Source organism: Coregonus clupeaformis, chromosome 34 (genome assembly GCF_020615455.1).
Source record: "Coregonus clupeaformis isolate EN_2021a chromosome 34, ASM2061545v1, whole genome shotgun sequence".
Classification (NCBI taxonomy): Eukaryota; Metazoa; Chordata; class Actinopteri; order Salmoniformes; family Salmonidae; genus Coregonus; species Coregonus clupeaformis.
In genome coordinates this window covers 24,945,387-24,972,845 of record NC_059225.1, presented here as the reverse complement: position 1 = coordinate 24,972,845, position 27,459 = coordinate 24,945,387, and the positions used below count along the sequence as shown (strand labels likewise).

Genomic DNA, 27,459 nt, shown 5'->3' with positions numbered 1-27,459 from the left:
AGCCTTTTGGTCCCAGACTTGGCGCTTGCCATATAAACAATCAGTAAGTCAACTAATCACCAATCACACATAGTCAATCAATCAACCACATCCTCTGGATGAACATAATCTATAAAAAAGATGAGACAGATTAGTTCAGTGTATGTATGTGTAACCGAGTTGGATTAGTAACCTCGCTCCTCAGGATGACATTCCACCACACGTGCCATTGAATTGTTAACTTTATACTGTTACGCAAGCAGTGTGACCCTCGTCACATGATCACTTACTTGACTGGGTTGTTGTCAGCATCGGGGTCCCTGGCTGACACCACACCAACAAAGCTGCCAGCGGCTGTATCCTCGTGCACCTCGATGATGTAAGGGTTCCTGCTGAACACTGGCGGCTCATCCACATCCTCTATTGTCACCCGCACCATGGCGTCATCTTTGAACGGAGGGTTGGGACTGTACATGAACCTGGGGTCCAGATAGGTGTTGGTAACCTCCACTTTAAATGAGAATGTCTTTTTTTTCTCGTAATCCAGTTGCTATTAAGAAAATGAAACAGATACATGATCAATAATTATTCAATATAATTAATATACTATCATAACTGTACGTCCTTTCATAACTGTAGGTTTAATTGATAAACTTGGTGGATTCTTGGTTGAAGTAAAAACGAGTGAATGAGTAAAGTATAGTGGAGCTCCCCACCTATACTCTATACAGCTTTATATTGTTCATTCTCAAGGCCTACACTCTTAGAAAATGAGTTTAAAAAATAACACATCCTTGTGTCTAGTTAGGGACCGACACATGTTGACACAACATGATTTGTGTAAATGTTTCAACACATTTTGTGTCAATTCCTGCAATTAATGTGAAAAAGCTGAAAACCATACAGATGTGTTAGATTATTGACCAATCATATTGCAGATCTGAAGATAAAGGTAAATAACATTTAAACTAATCCAATCAGTTAGATTTTTTGCACCCGTTCCTGAAATGGTTGTTCAAGTATAAATGGCTTAGGTAGTCTCTTCATAATGTTCCTAACCTTGGCAGTCATTCCATAGCCACAGAAAGTAGGGGTGCTGAGGGTGCTGCTGTACCCCATAAATATACAGTGGGGAAAAAAAGTATTTAGTCAGCCACCAATTGTGCAAGTTCTCCCACTTAAAAAGATGAGAGAGGCCTGTAATTTTCATCATAGGTACACGTCAACTATGACAGACAAAATGAGGGAAAAAAATCCAGAAAATCACATTGTAGGATTTTTTATGAATTTATTTGCAAATTATGGTGGAAAATAAGTATTTGGTCAATAACAAAAGTTTCTCAATACTTTTTATATACCCTTTGTTGGCAATGACACAGGTCAAACGTTTTCTGTAAGTCTTCACAAGGTTTTCACACACTGTTGCTGGTATTTTGGCCCATTCCTCTATGCAGATCTCCTCTAGAGCAGTGATGTTTTGGGGCTGTCGCTGGGCAACACGGACTTTCAACTCCCTCCAAAGATTTTCTATGGGGTTGAGATCTGGAGACTGGCTAGGCCACTCCAGGACCTTGAAATGCTTCTTACGAAGCCACTCCTTCGTTGCCCGGGCGGTGTGTTTGGGATCATTGTCATGCTGAAAGACTCAGCCACGTTTCATCTTCAATGCCCTTGCTGATGGAAGGAGGTTTTCACTCAAAATCTCACGATACATGGCCCCATTCATTCTTTCCTTTACACGGATCAGTCGTCCTGGTGCCTTTGCAGAAAAACAGCCCCAAAGCATGATGTTTCCACCCCCATGCTTCACAGTAGGCATGGTGTTCTTTGGATGCAACTCAGCATTCTTTGTCCTCCAAACACGACGAGTTGAGTTTTTACCAAAAAGTTATATTTTGGTTTATCTGACATTCTCCCAATCCTCTTCTGGATCATCCAAATGCACTCTAGCAAACTTCAGACGGGCCTGGACATGTACTGGCTTAAGCAGGGGGACACGTCTTGCACTGCAGGATTTGAGTCCCTGGCGGCGTAGTGTGTTACTGATGGTAGGCTTTGTTACTTTGGTCCCAGCTCTCTGCAGGTCATTCACTAGGTCCCCCCGTGTGGTTCTGGGATTTTTGCTCACCGTTCTTGTGATCATTTTGACCCCACGGGGTGAGATCTTGCGTGGAGCCCCAGATCGAGGGAGATTATCAGTGGTCTTGTATGTCTTCCATTTCCTAATAATTGCTCCCACAGTTGATTTCTTCAAACCAAGCTGCTTACCTATTGCAGATTCAGTCTTCCCAGCCTGGTGCAGGTCTACAATTTTGTTTCTGGTGTCCTTTGACAGCTCTTTGGTCTTGGCCATAGTGGAGTTTGGAGTGTGACTGTTTGAGGTTGTGGACAGGTGTCTTTTATACTGATAACAAGTTCAAACAGGTGCCATTAATACAGGTAATGAGTGGAGGACAGAGGAGCCTGTTTCTGTATGATAAATTGGATTAAGGAATAAAGACAGACACCAATGTTCAGTTCAATAGCCTTGTTAAGCCTTGTACAAATCCCTACGCGTGGAGTCTGGGGAACAGTCCAACTAGTCGATTACCTATCAACTAGACTCCGTAACAGAGCCTCTTAAAGAAGAAGATACAGGTCTGTGAGAGCCAGAAATCTTGCTTGTTTTTAGGTGACCAAATACTTATTTTCCACCATAATTTGCAAATAAATTCATAAAAAATCCTACAATGTGATTTTCTGGATTTTTTTCCCTCAATTTGTCTGTCATAGTTGACGTGTACCTATGATGAAAATTACAGGCCTCTCTCATCTTTTTAAGTGGGAGAACTTGCACAATTGGTGGCTGACTAAATACTTTTTTCCCCCACTGTATATATGTATATATATATATATATATATATATATATTTTTTTTTTAAAGGTTATTCGCAAAAGTAGTGCACTGGGCCTTTACTACTCCTGTATCAGAGCTGGTCCTGGCCATTCTGCCACTCTAGGCAAGATTAAAATATTGCCGTCGCTCGCAAAACTAGAATAGTCTCAGTAAGCAAAATCACGTTAAAAAGATGCCTATTTCAGTTAGTTATTTTTGGCCACCTGTGAGTGGAAGTATTGTACCAGTTTAAATGGTCTATGGTAGAGGTACATTACTACCTCTGATAAGGAATACATGGCTACCATATCCAACAACAGTCCATTCTCGTGTATCTCAGGTACAAAATTGTCTGTTGGTTTCCCTGGACTGCATATCTAACTAGCACTAACACGTTTAAAGTCTTTCATGTAGGGTATTTTGCATGTACAAGTTTGTATGTGGAGCACTGCATTAATTAAATGGTTAATTTTTCTAGAAGTCTTCCTCAGTCATTTACATAATTTTAATAGTGGATTTAAGTGGAATGCAATACAATACACTGAATTCGGAAAGTATTCAGACACATTGACTTTTTCCACATTTGTTACGTTACAGCCTTCTTCTAAAATTGATTAAATTGTTTATTTTTTTCAATCTTCACACAATACCCCATAATGACAAAGCAAAAAAATGGTTAATAAAAAATTAAAAATAATAACTTATATACATAAGTATTCAGACCTTTTGCTATGAGACTCAAGATTGAGCTCAGGTGCATCCTTTTTCCATTGATCATCCTTGAGATGTTTCTACAACTTGATTGCAGTCCACCTGTGGTAAATTCAATTGATTGGACATGATTTGGAAAGGCACACACCTGTCTATTTAAGGGCCCACAGTTTATTGCGCATGTCAGAGCAAGCATGAGGTTGAAGGAATTGGCAGTAGAGCTCCGAGACAGGATTGTGTCAAGGCACAGATCTGGGAAAGGGTACTGCAGCATTGAAGGTCCCCAAGAACACAGTGGCCTCCATCATTCTTAAATGGAAGAAGTTTGGAACCACCAAGACTCTTCCTAGAGCTGGCCGGTCGGCCAAACTGAGCGATCGGGGGAGAAGGGCCTTTGTCAGTGAGGTGACCAAGAACCCGGTGGTCACTCTGACAGAGATCCAGAGTTCCTCTGTAGAGATGGGAGAACCTTCCAGAAGGACAACAATCTCTGCAGCACTCCACCAATCAGGCCTTTATGGTAGAGTGGCCAGACGGAAGCCACTCCTTAGTTAAAGGCACATGACAGTCCGCTTGAAGTTTGCCAAAAGGCACCTAAAGAACTCTCAGACCATGAGAAACAAGATTCTCTGGTCCGATGAAACTAAGATGGAACTCTTTGGCCTGTATGCCAAGCGTCATGTCTGGAGGAAACCTGGCACCATCCCTATGGTGAAGTATGGTGGTGGTGGCAGCATCATGCTGTGGGGATGTTTTTCAGTGGCAGAGATTGGGAGACTAGTCAGGATCAAGGGAAAATGAGCGGAGCAAAGTACAGAGAAATCCTTGATCAAAACCTGCTCCAGAGCGCTCAGGACCTCAGACTGGAGCGTAGGTTCACCTTCCAACAGGACAACTACCCTAAGCACACAGCAAAGACAATGCAGGAGCGGCTTCAGGACAAGTCTCTGAATGTCCTTGAGTGGCCCAGCCAGAGAACGGACATGAACCCGATCGAACATCTCTGGAGAGACCTGCAAATAGCTGTGCAGCAACTCTCCCCTGCCAACCTGAGAGCTTGAGAGGATCTGCAGAGAAGAATGGGAGAAACTCCCCAAATACAGGTGTGCCAAGCTTGTAGCGTCATACTCAAGAAGAGTCGAGGCTATAATCGCTGTGAAAGGTGCTTCAACAAAGTACTGAGTAAAGGATCTGAATACTTATGTAAATGTGATATTTTCTGTATATTCTTTCATTATGGGGTATTGTGTGTAGATTGAATGCACTGTATATGTAAAAAAAAAAAAACATTTTTTTACACATCCGTGTGTACACTTAGGGATGACACGTTACATTTAACATAATCATTCTGTTAAAAAATGTACACAACGTGTTCAATGTGACAACACGGTGACTGTGTTGAAAGTAACACGTCGTCCCTAATTAGACACAGACGTGTTGTTTTTAATACATCTGTTCTAAGAGAATAGATACATGATGACTTCTGATCCACAATGTGATTGGTCAATAATCTAACACATCTAGGGTGTGTTGAGAGGTTTTCAGATTTTAACACAGTAATTGCAGGAATTGACACAAAATGTGTTTAAGAATGTACACATCATGCTGTGCCAACACAGTGATTGTGTTAAAAGTAACATGACGTGTCATCCCAGATGTGTTAAAAATAACTAAGAGTGTACTCTATCAATAACTGGTGGTGAATTTGAATATTCTTTAGTGCACCTTCAGATATAAAGGACTGCTATCAGGGTGTAATTTTTCATCTGAGCGTATGTATACAGTACGTACGCACCATCCACTTTTCACTTAGGTTCTTCAATTTGCATAATTTGCTGAGGCTCTGAAAAGTATGGCCCTGGCTAAGAAAAGAAAAGCTAAACCTGGATTTCAAAAGTCTCAAAGACTCTTTATATAAATTCCCAGGAGGAATAAGGGTCTCTTGACAGCGAATAGAATTAAGTACTTTCATGAAGATGATAATAAAAGACGGGTTTAATTCAGAGAGAGGATCACTCTGTCTGCACACAAAGTGGTATCTTGTGATTTGAAGCAGGGTCATAGGAGATGAAAACATGAGAGCGTTGCACTCAGGAGTTTATGGGCTACCTTTTTCACCCTGATAATGCCCTCCTGTGTGTTTTGGTCAGTGATGATGGTGAACATGTCCTGTCCTTCTCGGTCGACGATGCTATACAGCATCTCAGAATTCCGCCCCACATCCGCATCGTTAGCCTTGATCCGACCTATGGCAGCTCCTATTTCAGCCGACTCCAGAGTGCTCAGACGAAATGTATCTGGGGAGATGAAGAAAAAATATGATTTATAAAAAAGAACAGAATAAGCACTGAGACTGAGTTGTGTCTCCCAGATTATTTGCACTCTGGGACAATGTGATTCTGTATGTTTTTAAAATGTTTGTTTACCTGATTCTCCAGGGAAATGCTAAGCTGTTTGTTAGTTTTTCTATAAACTTTCAAATTCAATTTAGTATTGTCGTTTTTTGTGCAATTTTCCTTGTGTGGGAATGTTTGGGTATGTTATCATTAGTTGTGGGACTCCTTCAGAAAGGATTATTTCGTACAGACGGCTCTCTTTGGGACTATGATGCCGTCCTACCTGTAGGCTACATACAGTACATAGCACAACATCTGCTTTTCAACAGACATTAAAGTTTCAGTATAGTGGTAGTAAATGGCTTATTGGTTATGTCTTAACACCTTATCTGACACTGACAGTAGACAGAGGTCACAATATATTGTTGAGAGGCCTACAAGCTAGAAGAACCAATGTCAACTCGGTTCAAACAGTGTTGCACAGTTATAAAGCACATACATGTACAGTATAGCATTGTGTGCCTTCATGAAAAACAGAAGGTCAACAAGGAGAGTGGAATGGAGTCTTACGGTTGGCGAAGCGGGGTGGGCTGTCGTTCTCATCAGAGAGGGTGATGCTGACTGTGGTGGTTCCTGATAGCCCACCCATCTGGCCAGCCATGTCTTTAGCCTGGATCACAACCTGGTAGTTCTCCTTCGTCTCCCTGTCCATGTTGGGCAGGGCTGTCCTGATCGTGCCTGAGTGAGAAAATAGACTACTATCAGTATATATAAGTATGACTGGTGTATGATTGGTCAGGTTTAACATGAGTTGAAAATAATAAAGATCTACTTAATTTAGAATAAACAATAATCTCCATTGCCAGTAATCAGTATGAGCGCAATATATTACAAATATTGTTGAGTTATCAAATGAAGGCATCAAAAGCTGAACACCAATGTATATTTACACCACACCAACAGTTCACGACAGACATTACCCCACAAATAAAATATCATTGCTCTTGATTCAGACAAGAGAGGAAACCTTTCACCTCAACTCACTTCTCATTCACAAAAAAAAACACCCCATACTGAGCGCTGCTGGGTCTCTTTTTGCAGAGAGATACACACATGATCCCTCCTTTCAAGTGTTTGCGTGCCCATTTTGATTGTTGGGAATAGCTTACCATTGTCTGAATCAACTGAAAAATAGGGTTGACCCTGTAGAATACTGTACACAAGCTTGGCACTGTTCCCGTATGTTTGATCGTCAGCATCTGTCGCGGTGACTTGTATAACTGATGTGCCTGTGGAGGAGAAGATAGAGATAAAGCACATATCCATACATCCAAGATAAAGCACATATCCATACATCCAAGATAAAGCACATATCCATACATCCAAGATAAAGCACATAGCCATACATCAAATTTAAGTACACATGGAGCAATTATTAGGAATGCTCTAGCATGCATATAATAGTCATTATAACCACAATTCAATTTGATGAATTAATTTGAAATGTGATCCAGCTCAAAGGGAGGCAGAAGTTGTGAGACATTGCCCAGTGAAATATGCACAACAAAAACATCCCAATATAATCATCTAATAAAATAAAGGTGCAAGTTGGAATCAAATACGGTTCTTGAGAGCAATGGCATCGGGCCTTCAAACTCATCTCTGGACCTCAAAGCCAGTTCCACTGCATTTGTTTCATTGTTCCCCTCTAATCAGGGACTGATTTGGACCTAGGATGCCAGGTTGGTACAATTAATTATCAGGTAGAACAGAAAACCAGCAGGCTCTGGACCTCGTAGAGTAAGAGATGAATACCCCTGCCATAGGGGAACCATTTTAGGGTCTCTGAATAACCATAAAATGGGATGGTTCTTTGAAGAACCATACAAAAATCCAAAACCAGAGATGTTTTGGCCCTCCAGGGCGAGAATGCAATACTTCTGCTGTAGGTTTTTAAGCCTTATTTGCATATTTCCCAGGGTGACTTCTGAGTAAATTTTTGTTACCAGTACCACCCAGGACTGTGTATGCTAGTGACAGAGAGATGGTTGTTACATTCATGAATTTTCAGTCCTGTGGCCTTCACCAAGTGAGAGCCTAAGTGAATATATTGTCATCAAAATGTAATTCTTTAAAGCTCATGAACAGTCAAAATCATGTTTTTCATGAAATTGGATGATATTTGAAGGAAACCAGATCAAAGTATGATGAACAAAGTATGAAAATGACGGTTGCGTCTTCATTAATCAAGTTTGATCATAAAGTTACTGTTACCCTCCCCCATGTCAAACACTTGGAATCATTATTAAGAGGACAAGGTGACATCACCTTAACTCTCATTTTAATACACCAATGGTAACATGATATTCTGTCACATAATTTAAATAAGTACTGCCTCGTATCCAACATTAGAGAAGGCATGTTTGCAAAAGGGCGTGGTTTATATAGCTAGATAACTCCTCTACTGGTGTCTAATGCATATATTAGGGCCTAATTCATTTATTTCAATTGACTGATTTCCTTCTATGAACTGTAACTTAGTAAAATCTTTGAAATTGTTGCATGTTGCATTTATCATTTTTTTCAGTATAGTTAATTTAACACCTGAATCAACACTAGAAATGTTACACTGAGAAATCAACACTAGGTTACACAGGCCAATTTAAAAGCAACACCAGCCGGCTTCAGTCCATTCATAGTAACACAAAGTAACATCACATCAACATCAAAACTGCTTACACAAGGATATGAACACTGGCGATTTTGCTGTGTAGTGTATGGATTAGAGTTGGGCAATGTTCACCTTTGTCATTTCCTGATTATGTACTCATAAAACATTGTGATATACAATGGTATCTGCCCCTATTGGCCAACCATTAAAAATATATAATAATCCACTGAAAACCACTGTCAATTGTCAATTGATTTCGAACGGGCTGTCTTCAAAATTCAAAAGGCACTCGCACATCTGAGCTATCTTTTTTGCAGGTGCCTGGTAACAGTTGTATAAGATGAGAAAAAAAAAAACGGGCTGTCTAGATAGTAAATGCTTTATTTGCCTCATCCTCCTCTCTTAATATTGTTTGTTCAATCTCTCATAAAGCTGCGAATGAGATTAGTCTATGCCTAGGCCTATAGACTCCGGCTTTCATTCTTGTTCTTTTTGAAAGCGGCAACTTTAGGACAACACCTTACATTTTACATTTACATTTTAGTCATTTAGCAGACGCTCTTATCCAGAGCGACTTACAGGAGCAATTAGGGTTAAGTGCCTTGCTCAAGGGCACATTTACGTCATTTAGCAGACGCTCTTATCCAGAGCGACTTACAAATTGGTGCATTCACCCTATAGCCAGTGGGATAACCACTTTACACTTTTTTTTTTTTTTTTTTTTTTGGGGGGTGGAAGGATTACTTTATCCTATCCCAGGTATTCTTTAAAGAGGTGGGGTTTCAAATGTCTCCGGAAGGTGGTGAGTGACTCCGCTGTCCTGGCGTCGTGAGGGAGCTTGTTCCACCATTGGGGTGCCAGAGCAGCGAACAGTTTTGACTGGGCTGAGCGGGAACTATGCTTCCGCAGAGGAAGGGGAGCCAGCAGGCCAGAGGTGGATGAACGCAATGCCCTCGTTTGGGTGTAGGCTATTAGAATATTTGGGTGTAGGCTAATATTTGGGTGTAGGCTATTAGAATATTTGGGAAATAGGCTACTGTTCATAACTTTAACTTAAAGCTTTTATGATAAGTCTAGCAGTAGGATAGGTTGTTGGCCATTTGGTTTTCAACCTCACATGGAGGGATATTTTTAGGCCTGCACAGATAAATTATTTTTTAATAAGCTTAAACTTGATTAAACTTGTCATTACATTTTTCTATAGATTATTGATATTGTTTTTTTCTCTTTCATTATTAGAGAGAAACAATATTTTCTGACTGGATATTTTTCGCTGCTTTGGTGGAATTCTCCATTCTGTCTAACCTACATTCCTCTCTTACGTTCTGTATATAACATGCACTATATATACAAAAGTATGTGGACACCACTTCACAGTAGTTGATTTGGCTATTTCATCCACACCCGTTGCTGACAGCTGTATAATTAAGTGATAATGCCAGAGAAGCCGGTGTTTGGAGGATATATTGGCAGGGGTGTTGCAAACCGTGAATATATATCCTCCAAACACCATCTTCGAGGGCATTATCACTTTTATACAACATTATTTTTATGAATTTATTCATACTATTTTATCCTTCCACAAGATATAGTCCCGACACAAATCTAGGGTTGCTACCCAAGCTAGCTGGTTTGTTTGTTCTATCGGTTCGGTTACCAGAGACGCGACCCAGTTGTTCTGTCTTTTTGTTCTGTATCTATGTTGTTCGTTCTAAATGTTCCATTGCTATACTGGCTGGCAACATTATTATCCCTTGCTTGCTAACTGAAGCTGTAAAGACTGTAAACTTTCTTTATATATATCCATTAAAATGATGCCAGCTGATTCATGATTTCGACTGGCTGAGAAACACTGCCTGCCAAGGTCGGAGAGACAGACAGCAAGGTTTATACAAATCTCCGCTGTTGAAAACTAAATGTTAGTCTGAAAGAAATGTGATATAATGTCTAAATAGTTTTTATAGTGGAGATGAAGTTTATAAATTGCCTGGGTGGGCTGATGAGACAGTGGATTGCGCAGTCAGACGGAACAGAGTAAATAGGCATTTTAACGTCATAGATTTACAGTAGCCGGTGGTAACTTGTGGAATAGACACCAGCTGGAATGCGGTTTTAACCAATCAGCATTCAGGATTAGACCCACCCGTTGTGTAAAATTCGAGCACACAGCCATGCAATCTCCATAGACAAACATTGGCAGTAGAATGGCTTTACTGAAGAGATCAGTGACTTTCAATGAGGCACCGTCATAAGATGCCACCTTTCCAACAAGTCAGTTCGTGAACTTTCTGCCATGCTAGAGCTGCCCCGGTCAACTGTAAGTGCTGTTATTGTGAAGTGGAAACCTCTAGGAGCAACAACGGCTCAGCCGCGAAATGGTAGGCCACACAAGCTCACATAACGGGACCGCCGAATGCTGAAGCGGTTAGCTTTCCATGGCTGAGCATCCGCACACAGGCCTAAGATCACCATGTGCAATGCCAAGCGTCGGCTGGAGTGGTGTAAAGCTCACCGCCATTGGACTCTGGAGCAGTGGAAACGCATTCTCTGGAGTGATGAATTGCGCTTCACCATCTGGCAGTCCGACGGACGAATCTGGGTTTGGCAGATGCCAGGAGAATGCTACATGCCCGAATGCATAGTGCCAACTGTAAAGTTTGGTGGGGGAACAGTAATGGTCTGGGGCTGTTTTCCATTGTTCGGGCTAGGCCCCTTAGTTCCAGTGAAGGGAAATCTTAACGCTACATCATACAATTACATTCTAGAAGATTCTGTGCCTCCAACTTTGTGGCAACAGTTTTGGGAAGGCCCTTTCCTGTTTCAGCATGACAATTTCCCCGTGCACAAAGCGAGGTCCATACAGAAATGGTTTGTTGAGATCGGTGTAGAAGAACTTGACTGGCCTGCAAAGAGCCCTGACCTCAACCCCATTGAACACCATTGGGATGACTTGGAACAACGAAGCATGTGCGTAGCTCTTTCTTCATGGGTTGCGATGCAGGCGAAGCCTTAGTAGTTGCGTGAGGCGTGTTCCTGTAGGATAGCGGGAAGCTGTTAAAGCATTGGTGTAGTGTCCCTTGATCCTAAGATGCTTTTATTAAGGCATGTTTCATGGTATGTACGAACATCTTCGCCAGCCTGTTCGTTGATGGGTGATAGGGTGCGGACCTGATGTGATGTATGCCAATAACCTGTAGGAAAGTCGCCATTTCTTGGGACACTAGCTGCGGCCCGTTGTCGCTAACAAGTTGGAGTGGTGATCCGAACCGATTAAACACAAGCTTCTCGATGGTCTTCTCAGCAATAATAGACCCCATGATGGCCACCTGCTATGAGAATCCACGACCACTACAAACATTCTGTAAAACATTCTGTATTATTAAAACAAGACCCAGATGGCAAATATAAAGATCCAGTCTATCTATCTAAAAAACTGGAGGCCTCTTACACTTCAATGTTGTGATGCAAAAATACTAGCAAAATGCATAGCACTCAGAATTAAAAAGGTTTTACCAAGTATTGTTCATCCTGATCAAACAGGTTTTCTACATGGACTAAATATTGGAGGTAATATTCGACAACTACTAGAAATATTGGAACAACATGAAACATTAAGTAGCCAGGCCCGTTATTTATAGCAGATTTTGAAAAGGCCTTTGATAAAGTAAGACTGATTTTATTTATAAATGCCTGGATTTTTTCAATTTCGGTGATTCTCTTATAAAAGGTGTAAAAGTAATGTATAACAACCCCAGGTGTAAAATAGTACATAGCGGCTACTTCTCAGAGAGTTATGAATTGTCAAGAGGAGTTAAACAAGTGTGTCTGCTGTCACCATATCTATTCATTATGGCCATCAAAATGCTAGCTATTAAAATCAGATCAAATAACAACATTAGAGGATTAGAAATCCAAGGCTTAAAAACAAAGGTGGCCTTGTATGCTGATGACTCAAGATTTATATTAAGTCCGCAAGCTAGATCCCTGCAATGTCTCATTGAAGATCTAGATAACTTTTCTGGACTCTTTGTACAATATTACGTATTGGATCTTTTACATTGCCCTGCAGTTTACCTATAAAATGGGCTGATGGTGAAGTAGACATACTTGGTATTCATATCACAAAATATATAAATGTGCTCTTCACAATGAATTTCAATAGAAAACTTGTAAAAATAGACAAGATCCTCCAACCATGGAGAGGTAAATACCTGTCTATTAATGGAAAAATTACACTGATTAACTCCTTAGTCATATCTCAGTTTACTCACTTACTTATGCCACTGCCTACTCCTGATGATACATTTTTCAAATCATATGAGCAAAAAATATTTCGCTTTATCTGGGATGCTAAACAAGACAAGATAAAGCGTGCCTATCTATATAATGAATATGAACTGGGTGGGTTGAGAGTATTAAATATAAAAGCACAAAACCTCTCTAAAAGCTTCACTTATACAAACGTTTTACTTGAACCCTAAATGGTTCTCAAGTAGATTACTAAGAAAAGATCATCCATTGTTTAAAAATGTCCTTTTTGCCTTTGTGCAGATTGCCATGTCTCATTTTCGATGAATTGAAAATGAACCTTTTTCAAAGTATCTCTCTTTTTCATACAAGTAGGGCTGGTGGCCTCGCAGTTGGGAGCTTGGGCTGGTGGCTGATAGGTCGCTGGTTGGGGTCCCCGTTTTTTACCTTGTGGGAGATCTGTCGACATGCCCTTGAGCAGGGCGTTGACCCTGGTTGCTTCTGTGGGTCGCTCTGGATGGGAGTCTGTTAGATGACTGAATGTAATGTAAATGTTGAGCAGCTTCACTGCAAGTAGATTGTATGTTTTAATATTTAATAAAAAATAAGAAAATACAAATATCTGTCTTCGAAATCGACGTGTATGCGTTGCCATGCCTCCTCCGGCCAATTCCACGGATGAAGATGTGCAAGTTGAGGTACATTGCGAACCTTCTGACATGAGGAACATGTTTTCGCTGCGATTTTCTTCATAAAAACTATTGCATAATGACCTGAGTGTAGTGTTGCAACACTGGTTTTCCTCAGGGAAGGCAGACAACTGAACTGAACTGTATTGATAGCTTAGTTCCCTTCGATAAGAAAGTTCTGGAGCATCCCCTGTGGTTCTACCTTTGATGATGTCCATCACTTCAGATAACACCGGGTCGTTTCTGGTGTTTCTCCACACTTGTGTTTAAGTGACTGGTGCGTTTTCCACTTGTCTGAAGTAGAAGATGTCCACTTGGCGTGACTCTGCTTTGACCACAGGTAGTGTTAACCTGGATAGTCCATCTGCGTTTGCATTGCAGTTCTGACTTGCGGTAATTGATGTCGTAGGTGTGTGCTGACAACAACAAAGCCCACCTTTGCATTCAGTCTCCATGTGTCATTGCATCCACTGACGGCCAGTCCAGTGTGATTTTCTCCAACCACAAACGTCCCAGTAGTGATGCATAGTTTCCTTTCACAATGTAGAGTGGCATCTTTTCAGTTTGTCCATTTAACTGAATTGTGACCTCAGTGATGCCTCTCATGGCGACAAATTCACCTGTGTAAGTCTTTAACACGATGTGTGCTGGCTGAAGTGGAAGGTGTTCCAGTGTCTTTTTGTCAAACTGTGTCTGACACAAGAGATACAGCTGCCCCTGTGTCAATCTCCATATGAACCGGCTGCCCCTCTAGCAAGGGAGAGACATAGTAGCCGTGCAGCCCCCCATCAACAGTCAGTATATTCAGTGTGACTTCCTCGCCTGATTGGTCACTTGCTCAACAGCCTAAACATGTCTATTTTTCTTGCATTAAAATGTCTCTTCTTTTCAGTCTTTCACGTTTTCCCTGAGCTCTTTATGTTTCTGCAGGCTCGTTCGACGTGGCCCTTTTTACCACAGGCTCAGCAATCCATGTCCTTATGCCAGCATGTAGACGCCTGATATTCTGCTTTGCCACAGTGGAAGCATGTGCCTTGATTTCCCTGTCTCTGATTTTCAGTTGCAACTCTGTGCACTTTTCCTGATGAAATGAACTGCTGAGCCTCTTTAGCAGCTAGTTCCATGGACACACTGACTGTAATAGCCTTTGCCAAGGTCAGATTACTTTCAGTCAATAGTCTCGTGTAGCTTCACGCCTTAGCTCACATGCTAGTCTGTCTCTAATGGTGTCATTTAGAACATCATTAAACTCACAGTGCACTGATAGTTTATTTAATGCAGCAGCAAACATGTGTCACTGATTCTCCCTCTTCCTGATTTCTTCTGTGGAACCTTTCAGCAATAACTTGTGGTTAATTACCTTGCCTGTTTGGCTGTAGCAGACTATGGAGGAAATTAAATGTCTTTGGCCCCATAACACTAAATAATTTAGGCACAATTTTGTCCTCATCAATGTCATTTGCAAGAACAAAATATACAAACTGTTCTGTGTATGAGCTCCACTGCTCAATACTTTCATCAAATGTTTCCCACAATTCCAGCCACTATTCCAGTCACAGTTAACCAGTCAATGATTCCATCATTATGTGAACACGATAGAGGACCATTATTTGCCATATTGGCAAGTAGGTTTTTATTTAACTTGCAATTACACATTCTATTCATTTGTGGGCTCATAATTGGAAATGTATTCCAGTTTGCCCGTTTGTTTGTATTTGTGCCTACTGGTTAATATATATATATATATATATATTATCTTAATTCATTTTAGTGCAATGAGGTAAAACCTTCACTAAAGATTCAACCTTCCACTATTACGTAAGCATATTATGGAGTGAATAACATGATTTGATTTCCAGTTAATTATCTCTGCCTTTGTGAACTAAGTTTAACAAATAATTGTCATTCACATTTCTTCATAGAAATATAGCATCACAAAAGGACCAACTCAGACAAAAGCAGTTGTTTTTACTCACCTACGTCAGACATCTCCGGGACACTGGCGAAATAGATGTATTTTGAGAACTTTGGCTCATTGTCGTTGATGTCGTGGATCTTGATGTTAAATTCAGTATCAGCCTCCAGTGTCTCGTTGGTCCTCTTGTCCACCACCTTAGCGTGGAGTGTGTATATGGCCCTCTCCTCCCTGTCCAACCTCTTAGTGGCGTGAATGTCACCTGAGTTCTCGTCTATTAGAAACAAGCTTCCCACCCCGTCTCCAGTTAGAATGTACTTCACGTTACCATCCCCTCGGTCCATGTTGGAGTGCAGCTGTGGATAGAAAGAAAGAAAAGCAGTGTGAGAGATTTATTTTGCGATGGAGAGAGCAATCAGAGTCGGTTAGGAAATTTGAAATGTACACAAAACAAAAATAGCAAGTACAGTTGGCAGGTTTATGTAAATAACAGATTCTACATGAAATTCACCATTAAAGCTTTATATCTGCCTTGGATTACTTTCTCTGGACATATATTCATATACAGCCAAGCTAGCTATAACATAATAATAATAATAAGCCATTTAGCATTTATCTTGAGATTTTGATTATTGCTCACTATATTAGCCTTGGATACATTCAATCCACAGACATTTGATTTCAGATTTGTTTTATTTACTCTTGGCTGACAATCACCATCCCTCACAATTTCTTTACATTTGTACATTTGAGAAATGGAAAAACAAGAATGCTAGCACAAGCATGCTAGCTCAGATACTGATCTAAAGATAATGGTTCTTGTTTGGATCTTATATGGTTCTTGCATGGACCATGTATTCCACCTGTTTTGGGAAAATAAAATGAAAAAACAACATGGTTGCTCCGAGACTGCTCTGTTTGACACAGAATATCCATCTTGAATCTTGTATTCCAGCTGTTTCTTAGCAACGTGAGTGTGTACTTAAAGCTTGTCCCTCAAATTGATTGCAATGCTTCTTAGCCTAATTGTAACTGGCCCCTGAAGTGGCCATTTCTAAAGCAGGATGTGCCCTGTCTGATCAAAATAATCACATTCTGTGGGCAATTTCAAACGGACAACCCATGAGGAGTCCTGTATTCATGTTACAACACCCACATCAATATACTCCCACATGAACAAAAATAGTATAGTATACTATTGTATGAATACTACAGTATTTATACCATAATATACCATAGTATTCCCATCGGGTTTGCTCTTAGTGGGACTATCGTCTGTTTTTCAACAGGACAATTACCCAACACACCTCCAGGCTATGTAAGGGCTATTTGACCAAGAAGTAGAGTGATGGAGTGCTGCATCAGATGACCTGGCCTCCACAATCACCCAACCTCAACCCAATTGAGATGGTCTGGGATGAGTTGAACCACAGAGTGAAGGAAAAGCAGCAAACAAGTGCTCAGCATATGTGCAAACTCCTTCAAGACTGTTGGAAAAGCATTCCAGGTGAATCTGGTTGAGAGAATGCCAAGAGTGTGCAAAGCTGTCATCAAGGCAAAGGGTGGCTACTTTGAAGAATCTCAAATATAAAATATATATTGATTTGTTGAACACTTTTAAGGTTACTACATGATTCCATATGTGTCATTTCATAGTTTAGATGTCTTCACTATTATTCTACAAGGTAGAAAATAAAAATAAAGAAAAACCCTGGAATGAGTAGGTGTGTCCAAACTTTTGACTGGTACTGTATATAAAATATATTCCGGACTGACATTGCTCATTCTGATATTTCTTGATTTCTTTATTTGTATTATTTTATTATAATTTTGTATCTTATTTGTGTGTATTGTTTGTAATTTCTTCACTGTTGGAGCTAGAAACATAAGCATTTTACTGCACCTGCGATAACATCTGCAAAATATGTGTACGCGACCAATCAAATTTGATTTGATTTGAGTTCAGATCATGGAATTCTGAACACATCATGCGTATACATTTAAACATGTCTACCGCGCTATATATAAATGCCAGTAAGCATTCTGCAAAAGGAGGTATAGGCAAAATATGATAATAACAAAACAACTTGATGGCAGTAGCTAGCTAACTAGTGTAACTCGCTAACCTCTGTAGCTAGCCAGGAAGCTAGCAAAGCTAAAGGGATTGCAAACAGGTAGGTATAACCATCTATATAACTAGCCTAACAAACATGAGTTTTTCTAAATATTATCTAATTGGCTAGCATTTATAAGGCCAGCAAAAACATTCCTCATACACTAGGAAGCTATTACCTCCAATGTTATAATGAAAAGGTGCCTCTCGCTTCCAAAACACACATTGAAGACTTGTGGAGACTTGTGGGCGGAATGCTGATGACGTCGCTCACTGTATGCACTTTCAATACGTCCAGACTGAACATAATCAGACCGCAATGCCACTTTTGTGTGTCTAGACCTGTTTTTTACATTTACATCTACATTTTAGTCATTTAGCAGACGCTCTTCAATGCAAACATTTTATTCTGATAGCAGAACTTGCATGTACTGTAAGTGTCAAGTGTATGCATGCCCCAAGTAGCCTACAAGACCCAGCGACATGAAAATGAAATCATTTCATGGAAAGAAATAAGGGAAATCAATACATCACAAGAAAACAATACAACATATATTCTTGTACTTTTGTTTCTGCTAAGCTTGGTCCAATGTACCATCTAATTGCCTCTTTCTGGACTATTCATCGTCTTGAAATAAATGTGCATCAAGTAAGTATGATGAGTGACTGGCTTGAAGCTCATTACTGCACTGCTGATACTACAGTGTCAGAGGCTTATATTTAGCACGATATCTCATGAGCCATCGCATCCTAAATGACAAGCAGTGAGGGACACAGCATCATAATATTCATGAATATTAATATCAACATACTGAGGGAGAAACTCATTATTTTCTGCAATCTGAAAACCAGGATCAACAACAATGCAACTTTGGGAAGAAAGTGAGAAATATGCAAATAGAACCCTGTTCCATATTTAGTGCAAGGCTCTGGTCAAAAGGAGGAATAGGGTTCCATTTTGGGACACTGACTATGAATACAGCTACAGTCTGAATAGTTTTACTCATGATGTTCATTGCAGAACATTGAAGAATATGATCAGCCAATATAATAATTTCAACATAAAATGTATAGTGGCTACTCTTCAAATGTGTTCAGAATCTCCTAAAGTCCTTTTTCATTTACCCAGTGTTCTTTACTTTCCTACTGCACATTCAGCTGATGACTCCTGCAGTATGGCTCTGTCCCAAATGGCACCCTGTTCCCTATATTGTGAATACTTCTGACCAGGGCCATTTGGGACATAGGCTATGCTTCTCAGACTCAATGGTTAATCACATTAAGAGAGAGAATTGACAGAATGAAACCATCAAATAGAGACCATCAAATAGAAGGGAAGAGGGAACATCATACAATGGAGCCATCCTGTCAGGTCTGCCAGCTAATTGGAGTTTGACAGTCCTTAGACAACACAGGACTAAGATATTACTGTATACAGGCTTGCACTTATTGAATTAGAAAAGGCAGAAAATACACAACACGCTCAGACGGTAAACACTAAAAGGTAATTATTGGAGGTCCGTTTATGGGCAATCTCACAAGCCACAAGTTTACAGTACACTGTCTGTCAGTCTGTCTGCCAGTCTGGATATCTGGCAGGCTGGAACACTAGTATGGAGTGGACAATATATCCTTATACTGCATGTATTGATGCAGTATTATTCAGTCCAGTGATTTATGCATTATTATGAATAATGCAGTATTATACAGTCGATTAATGCAGTATTATACAGTCAATTCTTGCAATAGTATGGAATCGATTAATGCGATTCATGCAGTATTACCGATTAATGTAGTATTATAGAATCGATCCATGAGTAAAATAAGTAACATAAAGTATATGACTTGCTATGATATTTCCTATTTATGACCTAGGCTATATAGAAACACTGCCATTTATATGAACTTGTCCTCCAGAAATGCAATATAGTTTGGCAACAAAATAGAATACATATAATTCAACAGGGATGCATTGGAGACGATTCAAGGTAGCACAGATAACTAGGTAATTAAAATACGGTATTGTATTTGCCTAAGTCAGGCTTGGTGGATAACAACCAAATTATGATAACTGTACTATATTACGTATTGGATCACTAAAAAATACAACTTTTACTTTACCGTGTAGTATATATATTAGTGCATTTGGAAAATATTCAGACCCCTTGACTTTTTCCACATCTTATTACGTTACAGCCTTTCTCTAAGATGGATTAAAATAATATTTTCCTCATCAATCTACACACAATACCCCATAATGACGACGTGAAAACAGGTTTGTAGAAATGTTTGCACATTTATTTAAAAAAATAAGAAACTGAATTACCTTATTTACATAAGCATTGAGACCCTTTGCTATGAGAGTCAAAATTGAGCTCAGGTGCATCCTGTTTCCATTGATCATCCTTGAGATGTTTCTGCAACTTGATTGTAGAAATGTTGAAAGGCACACACGTGTCTATATAAGGTCCCACAGTTGACAGTGCATGTCAGAGCAAAAACCAAGCCATGAGGTTGAAGGAATTGTCCGTATAGCTCCGAGACAGGATTGTGTCGAAGTACAGATCTGGGGAGGGGTACCAATAACCTTCTGCAGCATTGAAGGTCCCCAAGAACACAGTGGCCTCCATCATTCTTAAATGGAAGAAGTTTGGAACAACCAAGACTCTTCCTAGAGCTGGCCGCCTGGCCAAACTGAGAAATCGGGAGAGATGGGTCTTGGTCAGGGAGGTAACCAAGAACGCGATGGTCACTCTGACAGAGCTCCAGAGTTCCTCTGTGGAGATGGGAGAACCTTCCAGAAGGACAACCATCTCTGTAGCACTCCACAAATCAGGCCTTTATGATAGAGAGGCCAGACGGAAGCTACTCCTCAGTAAAAAGGCACATGACAGCCAACTTGGAGTTTGCCAAAAGGCACTTAAATGACTCTCAGACCATGAGAAACAAGATTCTCTGGTCTGATGAAACCTAGATTGAACCTTTTGGCTTGAATGCCAAGCGTCACGTCTGGAGGAAACCTGGTACCATCACTACGGTGAAGCATGGTGGTGGCAGAATCATTTACATTAAAAAAAAAACATTTTAGTCATTTAGCAGACGCTCTTATCCAGAGCGACTTACAGTTAGTGAGTGCATACATTATTATTTTTACCCCCCTGTGGGAATCAAACCCACAACCCTGGCGTTGCAAACGCCATGCTCTACCAACTGAGCTACATCCCTGCCAGCCATTCCCTCCCCTACCCTGGATGACGCTGGGCCAATTGTGCGCCGCCCCATGGGTCTCCCGGTCGCGGCCGGCTACGACAGAGCCTGGATTCGAACCAGGATCTCTAGTGGCACAGCTAGCACTGCAATACAGTGCCTTAGACCACATGCTGTGGGGATGTTTTTCAGTGGCAGGGATTGGGAGACGAGTCAGGATCGAGGGAAAGATTAATGAAACAAAGTACAGAGCGATCCTTGATGTAAACCTACTGCAGAAAGCTCAGGACCTCAGACTGGCTTTTTCCTTTTTTTTTGGGGGGGGGGGGTAGATCAGCTTCCAGATAGATTGTAACTTCCATCAATGTAATTGTCTGCATCACTTCCAATCACCCATGTAAAAAAAAAAAAGTATATATATATATACACACACACACACATACATATCCTTTAAAAATATATATATATATTCCCCTTTATTACTTTCCAACCCCACCACCCTTTCCCCACTTGGAGTAAACTAGTGAACAACAACGCCTAGGCCTCTACTTCCAGCCCATACCCACTATCTTCTTCTTAGCAACTCTGCCTAGAAGGTCAGTATCCCGGAGTCGCCTCTTCACTGTTGACGTTGAGACTGTTGTTTTGCGGGTACTATTTAATGAAGCTGCCAGTTGAGGACCTGTGATGCGTCTGTTTCTCAAACTAGACACTAATGTATTTGTCCTCTTGCTCAGTTGTGCACAGGGGCTTCCCACTCCTCTTTTTATTCTGGTTAGAGCCAGTTTGTGCTGTTATGTGAAGGGAGTAGTACACAGCGTTGTACGAGATCTTCAGTTTCTTGGCAATTTCTGGCATGGAATAGCCTTCATTTCTCAGAACAAGAATAGACTGATGTGTTTCAGAAGAAAGTTATTTGTTTCTGGCCATTTTGATCCTGTAATCGAACCCACAATTGCTGATGCTCCAGATACTCAACTCGTCTCAAGAAGTCCAGTTTTATTGCTTCTTTAATCAGCACAACAGTTTTCAGCTGTGCTAACATAATTGCAAAAGGGTTTTCCAATGATCAATTAGTCTTTTAAAATTATAAACTTGGATTAGCAAACACAACGTGCCATTGGAACACAGGACTGATGGTTGCTGATAATGGGCCTCTGTACGCCTATGTATATATTCCATTAGAAATCAGCCGTTTCCAGCTACAATAGCCATTTACAACATTAACAATGTCTACACTGTATTTCTGATCAATTTGATGTTATTTTAATGCATAAAAAAATTGCTTTTCTTTAGAAAACAAGCACATTTCTAAGTGACCCCAAACTTCTGAACGGTAGTATATATACACAAAAATATATGGGGGATTGGATATGATGCAGACAATAACACTGATGGAAGCTACAATATATCTGCAATATTAAAGCTGATCTACCACCCAAGAAAAAATAAAGAAAATAAAGTATTGGTGGTTCTCTTTTCTAAAGTTATTGTTGCACAAAATGAGCATTTGACAGAAGAGTATTTTTAATGACTAAAAGCTAGAATCCTTAGCTGCTACATCCATTTTTGGACTTATAAATTAATGATACAGTATATACCCATTTATTCTTGACGAATATAACTTAGATGCCTCATGAGCTAAGTTCAACTGTCGTACCCCATCAGAACACAAAATATAAGCTTGTTTTATGCCAATGTTTGTAAACAACTATAAGTGTAAACAAACACTGTATAGCCTCAAAACATGGTTAAAATGTTTCATATAATGGATGGTCAGCCCTTGCATCCATAGCCCTATTACTTTTCTCCAGCCCCATCCCTTAGCTTTTTTTAACAAAACAAGGGCTGGGAGAAGGCTTTCTTACTGTTTCAATGAAGGATTGTAGCTTTAATTCCCCTTGCACAAACACAGATAAATAGTCAGTAAAGCAACAAAGTCATTGGCAATTCTTGTCAGGTCTGTAGTGAGCATTGCTTAGTGCTGCAGAGGGGAGATATGAAAATAGAGCCCCAAACGGATACAGAATAATTATTCTCTCTCTAGTTGTCCTTGTTCTCCGGGATTATACACATTCAGTAGTGTTTTTTCAGTTTCTTCAATTTTTCCTATGATCAGTAGAGTGCTCAGGGGAACTGGAGAGCGGCAGCATTTGTTTACAAAGCATCACAGACTACCAAGAGGTTAAAAGGGGTTTTGTCCACATCAATAGCTGGGATGGAACAGCTTGTGATGTGAGCCACTGCACCCCTACAGAAACAAACTCCAGACACAAAAGCCTTCTGATTGCATTGCACTGCATTGCAAGTGTTCACACTTCAGAAAACATACTGAACAAGTATGCCTTCCTCCACGAGGACTTGGCTTGTTAAATACCCTCCCTCATGCTAATGGATGTCTGAAATGGGTCCCTGAAGATCAGGTGATAGTGAATCAGCAACTCCAAGACGCACATGTAGTGGAGTTTGACAAAAACACACATGGGCCCATTTTCATAATGCTGATTTAGTATCAGGTCCCCTGTCCATGTAATTATATTAATTGATTATCATCTCAAAAGGAAAAACTGATACGCTTTCAGCAGTCCTACTTTGAGACACTTTGTGAATATGGGCCATTCTTTGCACGGTATTTGTTAACCTTGAAGAGAAGCCATTTTAGCACCATGTACAGTTCCACCCTGTAGTCGTCAGTATAATCCTCCATGATGTACGGTATGTATAATGAGCCCTAAAAGCCTGTCAAGTATTGAGACAATATATACCATGCAGTGTTAATTTTGGCAGCCATTTTAGATTTAGTCTTAAAATACCTTTTAGTTTTAGTCACATTTTAGTCATTTTATCCTTCATTAGTTTGAGTTATCAATCTACTAAAACTCTGGAAAATCCATCTAGTTTGAGTCACATCCATTATAGTCACATGATAGTCAGTGAATCTTTTCTATTAAATAATGAATACTTAAGCTACCACTATGTCGTGATGTGACGTGACTTACTTAAATGTATGACTGTTATTTATCTAATCACCTAACTATGTTTAATTGTCACTCGATTAAATTAATCATGTAACAATTAACTGATTAGGAATTTGGGGCACCAGGGAAGAAGTTGTTTGACAAGTTAGCATCTCCCGAATTAAACTCTTAGAAGATACAGTGGGGAAAAAAAGTATTTAGTCAGCCACCAATTGTGCAAGTTCTCCCACTTAAAAAGATGAGAGAGGCCTGTAATTTTCATCATAGGTACACGTCAACTATGACAGACAAAATGAGAATTTTTTTTCCAGAAAATCACATTGTAGGATTTTTAATGAATTTATTTGCAAATTATGGTGGAAAATAAGTATTTGGTCAATATCAAAAGTTTCTCAATACTTTCTTATATACCCTTTGTTGGCAATGACACAGGTCAAACGTTTTCTGTAAGTCTTCACAAGGTTTTCACACACTGTTGCTGGTATTTTGGCCCATTCCTCCATGCAGATCTCCTCTAGAGCAGTGATGTTTTGGGGCTGTCGCTGGGCAACACGGACTTTCAACTCCCTCCAAAGATTTTCTATGGGGTTGAGATCTGGAGACTCCAGGACCTTGAAATGCTTCTTACGAAACCACTCCTTCGTTGCCCGGGCGGTGTGTTTTGGATCATTGTCATGCTGAAAGACCCAGCCACGTTTCATCTTCAATGCCGTTGCTGATGGAAGGAGGTTTTCACTCAAAATCTCACGATACATGGCCCCATTCATTTTTCCTTTACACGGATCAGTCGTCCTGGTCCCTTTGCAGAAAAACAGCCCCAAAGGATGATGTTTTCACTCCCATGCTTCACAGTAGGTATGGTGTTCTTTGGATGCAACTCAGCATTCTTTGTCCTCCAAACACGACAAGTTGAGTTTTTACCAAAAAGTTCTATTTTGGTTTCATCTGACCATATGACTTTCTCCCAATCCTCTTCTGGATGCACTCTAGCAAACTTCAGACGGGCCTGGACATGTACTGGCTTAAGCAGGGGGACACGTCTAGCACTGCAGGATTTGAGTCCCTGGCGGCGTAGTGTGTTACTGATGGTAGGCTTTGTTACTTTGGTCCCAGCTCTCTGCAGGTCATTCACTAGGTCCCCCCGTGTGGTTCTGGGATTTTTGCTCACCGTTCTTGTGATCATTTTGACCCCACGGGGTGAGATCTTGCGTGGAGCCCCAGATCGAGGGAGATTATCAGTGGTCTTGTATGTCTTCCATTTCCTAATAATTGCTCCCACAGTTGATTTCTTCAAACCAAGCTGCTTACCTATTGCAGATTCAGTCTTCCCAGCCTGGTGCAGGTCTACAATTTTGTTTCTGGTGTCCTTTGACAGCTCTTTGGTCTTGGCCATAGTGGAGTTTGGAGTGTGACTGTTTGAGGTTGTGGACAGGTGTCTTTTATACTGATAACAAGTTCAAACAGGTGCCATTAATACAGGTAACGAGTGGAGGACAGAGGAGCCTCTTAAAGAAGAAGTTACTGGTCTGTGAGAGCCAGAAATCTTGCTTGTTTGTAGGTGACCAAATACTTATTTTCCACCATAATTTGCAAATAAAATAATTAAAAATCCTACAATGTGATTTTCTGGATTTTCTTTTCTCAATTTGTCTGTCATAGTTGACGTGTACCTATGATGAAAATGACAGGCCTCTCTCATCTTTTTAAGTGGGAGAACTTGCACAATTGGTGGCTGACTAAATACTTTTTTTCCCCACTGTATATGTTATATATATCGATTAAATAATTACCTCTTATCAGTCTCATTCTGAACGTTGCATAATCCTTGAACCTGCAAGAACCCTAAGATTATTGATGAATCAGCAATACACAAATTGGCTTAATTATTTATTTACTAACTACAGTGAGGGAAAAAAGTATTTGATACCCTGCTGATTTTGTACGTTTGCCCACTGACAAAGAAATTATCAGTCTATAATTTTAATGGTAGGTTTATATGAACAGTGAAAGACAGAATAACAACAACAAAATCCAGAAAAACGCATGTCAAAAAATTTTATAAATTGATTTGCATTTTAATGAGGGAAATAAGTACTTGACCCCCTCTCAATCAGAAAGCTTTCTGGCTCCCAGGTGTCTTTTATACAGGTAACGAGCTGAGATTAGGAGCACACTCCTAATCTCAGTTTGTTACTTGTATAAAAGACACCTGTCCACAGAAGCAATCAATCAATCAGATTCCAAACTCTCCACCATGGCCAAGACCAAAGAGCTCTCCAAGGATGTCAGGGACAAGATTGTAGACCTACACAAGGCTGGAATGGGCTACAAGACCATCGCCAAGCAGCTTGGTGAGAAGGTGACAACAGTTGGTGCAATTATTCGCAAATGGAAGAAACACAAAATAACTGTCAATCTCCCTCGGCCTGGGGCTCCATGCAAGATCTCATCTCGTGGAGTTGCAATGATCATGAGAACGGTGAGGAATCAGCCCAGAACTACACGGGAGGATCTTGTCAATGATCTCAAGGCAGCTGGGACCATAGTCACCAAGAAAAAAATTGGTAACACACTACGCCGTGAAGGACTGAAATCCTGCAGCGCCCGCAAGGTCCCCCTGCTCAAGAAAGCACAAATACAGGGCCGTCTGAAGTTTGCCAATGAACATCTGAATGATTCAGAGGAGAACTGGGTGAAAGTGTTGTGGTGAGATGAGACCAAAATCGAGCTCTTTGGCATCAACTCAACGTGTTTGGAGGAGGAGGAATGCTGCCTATGACCCCAAGAACACCATCCCCACCGTCAAACATGGAGGTGGAAACATTATGCTTTGGGGGTGTTTTTCTGCTAAGGGGACAGGACAACTTCACCGCATCAAAGGGACGACGGACGGGGCCATGTACCGTCAAATCTTGGGTGAGAACCTCCTTCCCTCAGCCAGGGCATTGAAAATGGGTCGTGGATGGGTATTCCAGCATGACAATGACCCAAAACACACGGCCAAAGCAACAAAGGAGTGGCTCAAGAAGTAGCACATTAAGGTCCTGGAGTGGCCTAGCCAGTCTCCAGACCTTAATCCCATAGAAAATCTGTGGAGGGAGCTGAAGGTTCGAGTTGCCAAACGTCAGCCTCGAAACCTTAATGACTTGGAGAAGATCTGCAAAGTGGAGTGGAACAAAATCCCTCCTGAGATGTGTGCAAACCTGGTGGCCAACTACAAGAAACGTCTGACCTCTGTGATTGCCAACAAGGGTTTTGCCACCAAGTACTAAGTCATGTTTTGCAGAGGGGTCAAATACTTATTTCCCTCATTAAAATGAAAATCAATTTATAACATTTTCGACATGCGTTTTTCTGGATTTTTTTTGCTGTTATTCTGTCTCTCGCTGTTCAAATAAACCTACCATTAAAATTATAGACTGATCATTCCTTTGTCAGTGGGCAAACATACAAAATCAGCAGGGGATCAAATACTTTTTAGCGAGAGAGTTGGTCAGAGACAAGACGCTCAAGTGTTTTGAAAAGAAAAGAAAGGGATATCGGTCTATCATTTTTCACGTCAGAGGAGACAAGGGAAGCGGTTTCCTGAGGGGAGCGACTCGGGCAATTTTGAAGTCAGAGGGGTAAGTGGTCAAGGATGGGCCAGTGGTCAGGGATGAGTTGATGAGGGAAGTGAGAAATGCGAGAAGATCTCCAGAGATGGTCTGGAGAAGGGAAGAGGGGATGGGGTCAAGCGGG

General features: G+C 40.6%; 1 protein-coding gene across 2 annotated transcripts in view; it reads right to left on the bottom strand.

The window, feature by feature from the left end:
* LOC121549970 (cadherin-10) overlaps positions 1-27,459 on the bottom strand; it is a 110,886-nt gene that overhangs the window by 17,590 nt on the left and 65,837 nt on the right. For both annotated transcript variants that reach the window (XM_041862001.1, XM_041862000.1), the window contains exons 3-7: positions 15,485-15,779; positions 7,070-7,189; positions 6,471-6,638; positions 5,674-5,861; positions 270-529 (exon numbers count right to left, since the gene is read on the bottom strand). In XM_041862001.1, the coding sequence (XP_041717935.1) occupies positions 270-529; positions 5,674-5,861; positions 6,471-6,638; positions 7,070-7,189; positions 15,485-15,779 (1,031 nt within the window). The remainder of the gene's footprint in view (positions 1-269; positions 530-5,673; positions 5,862-6,470; positions 6,639-7,069; positions 7,190-15,484; positions 15,780-27,459) is intronic.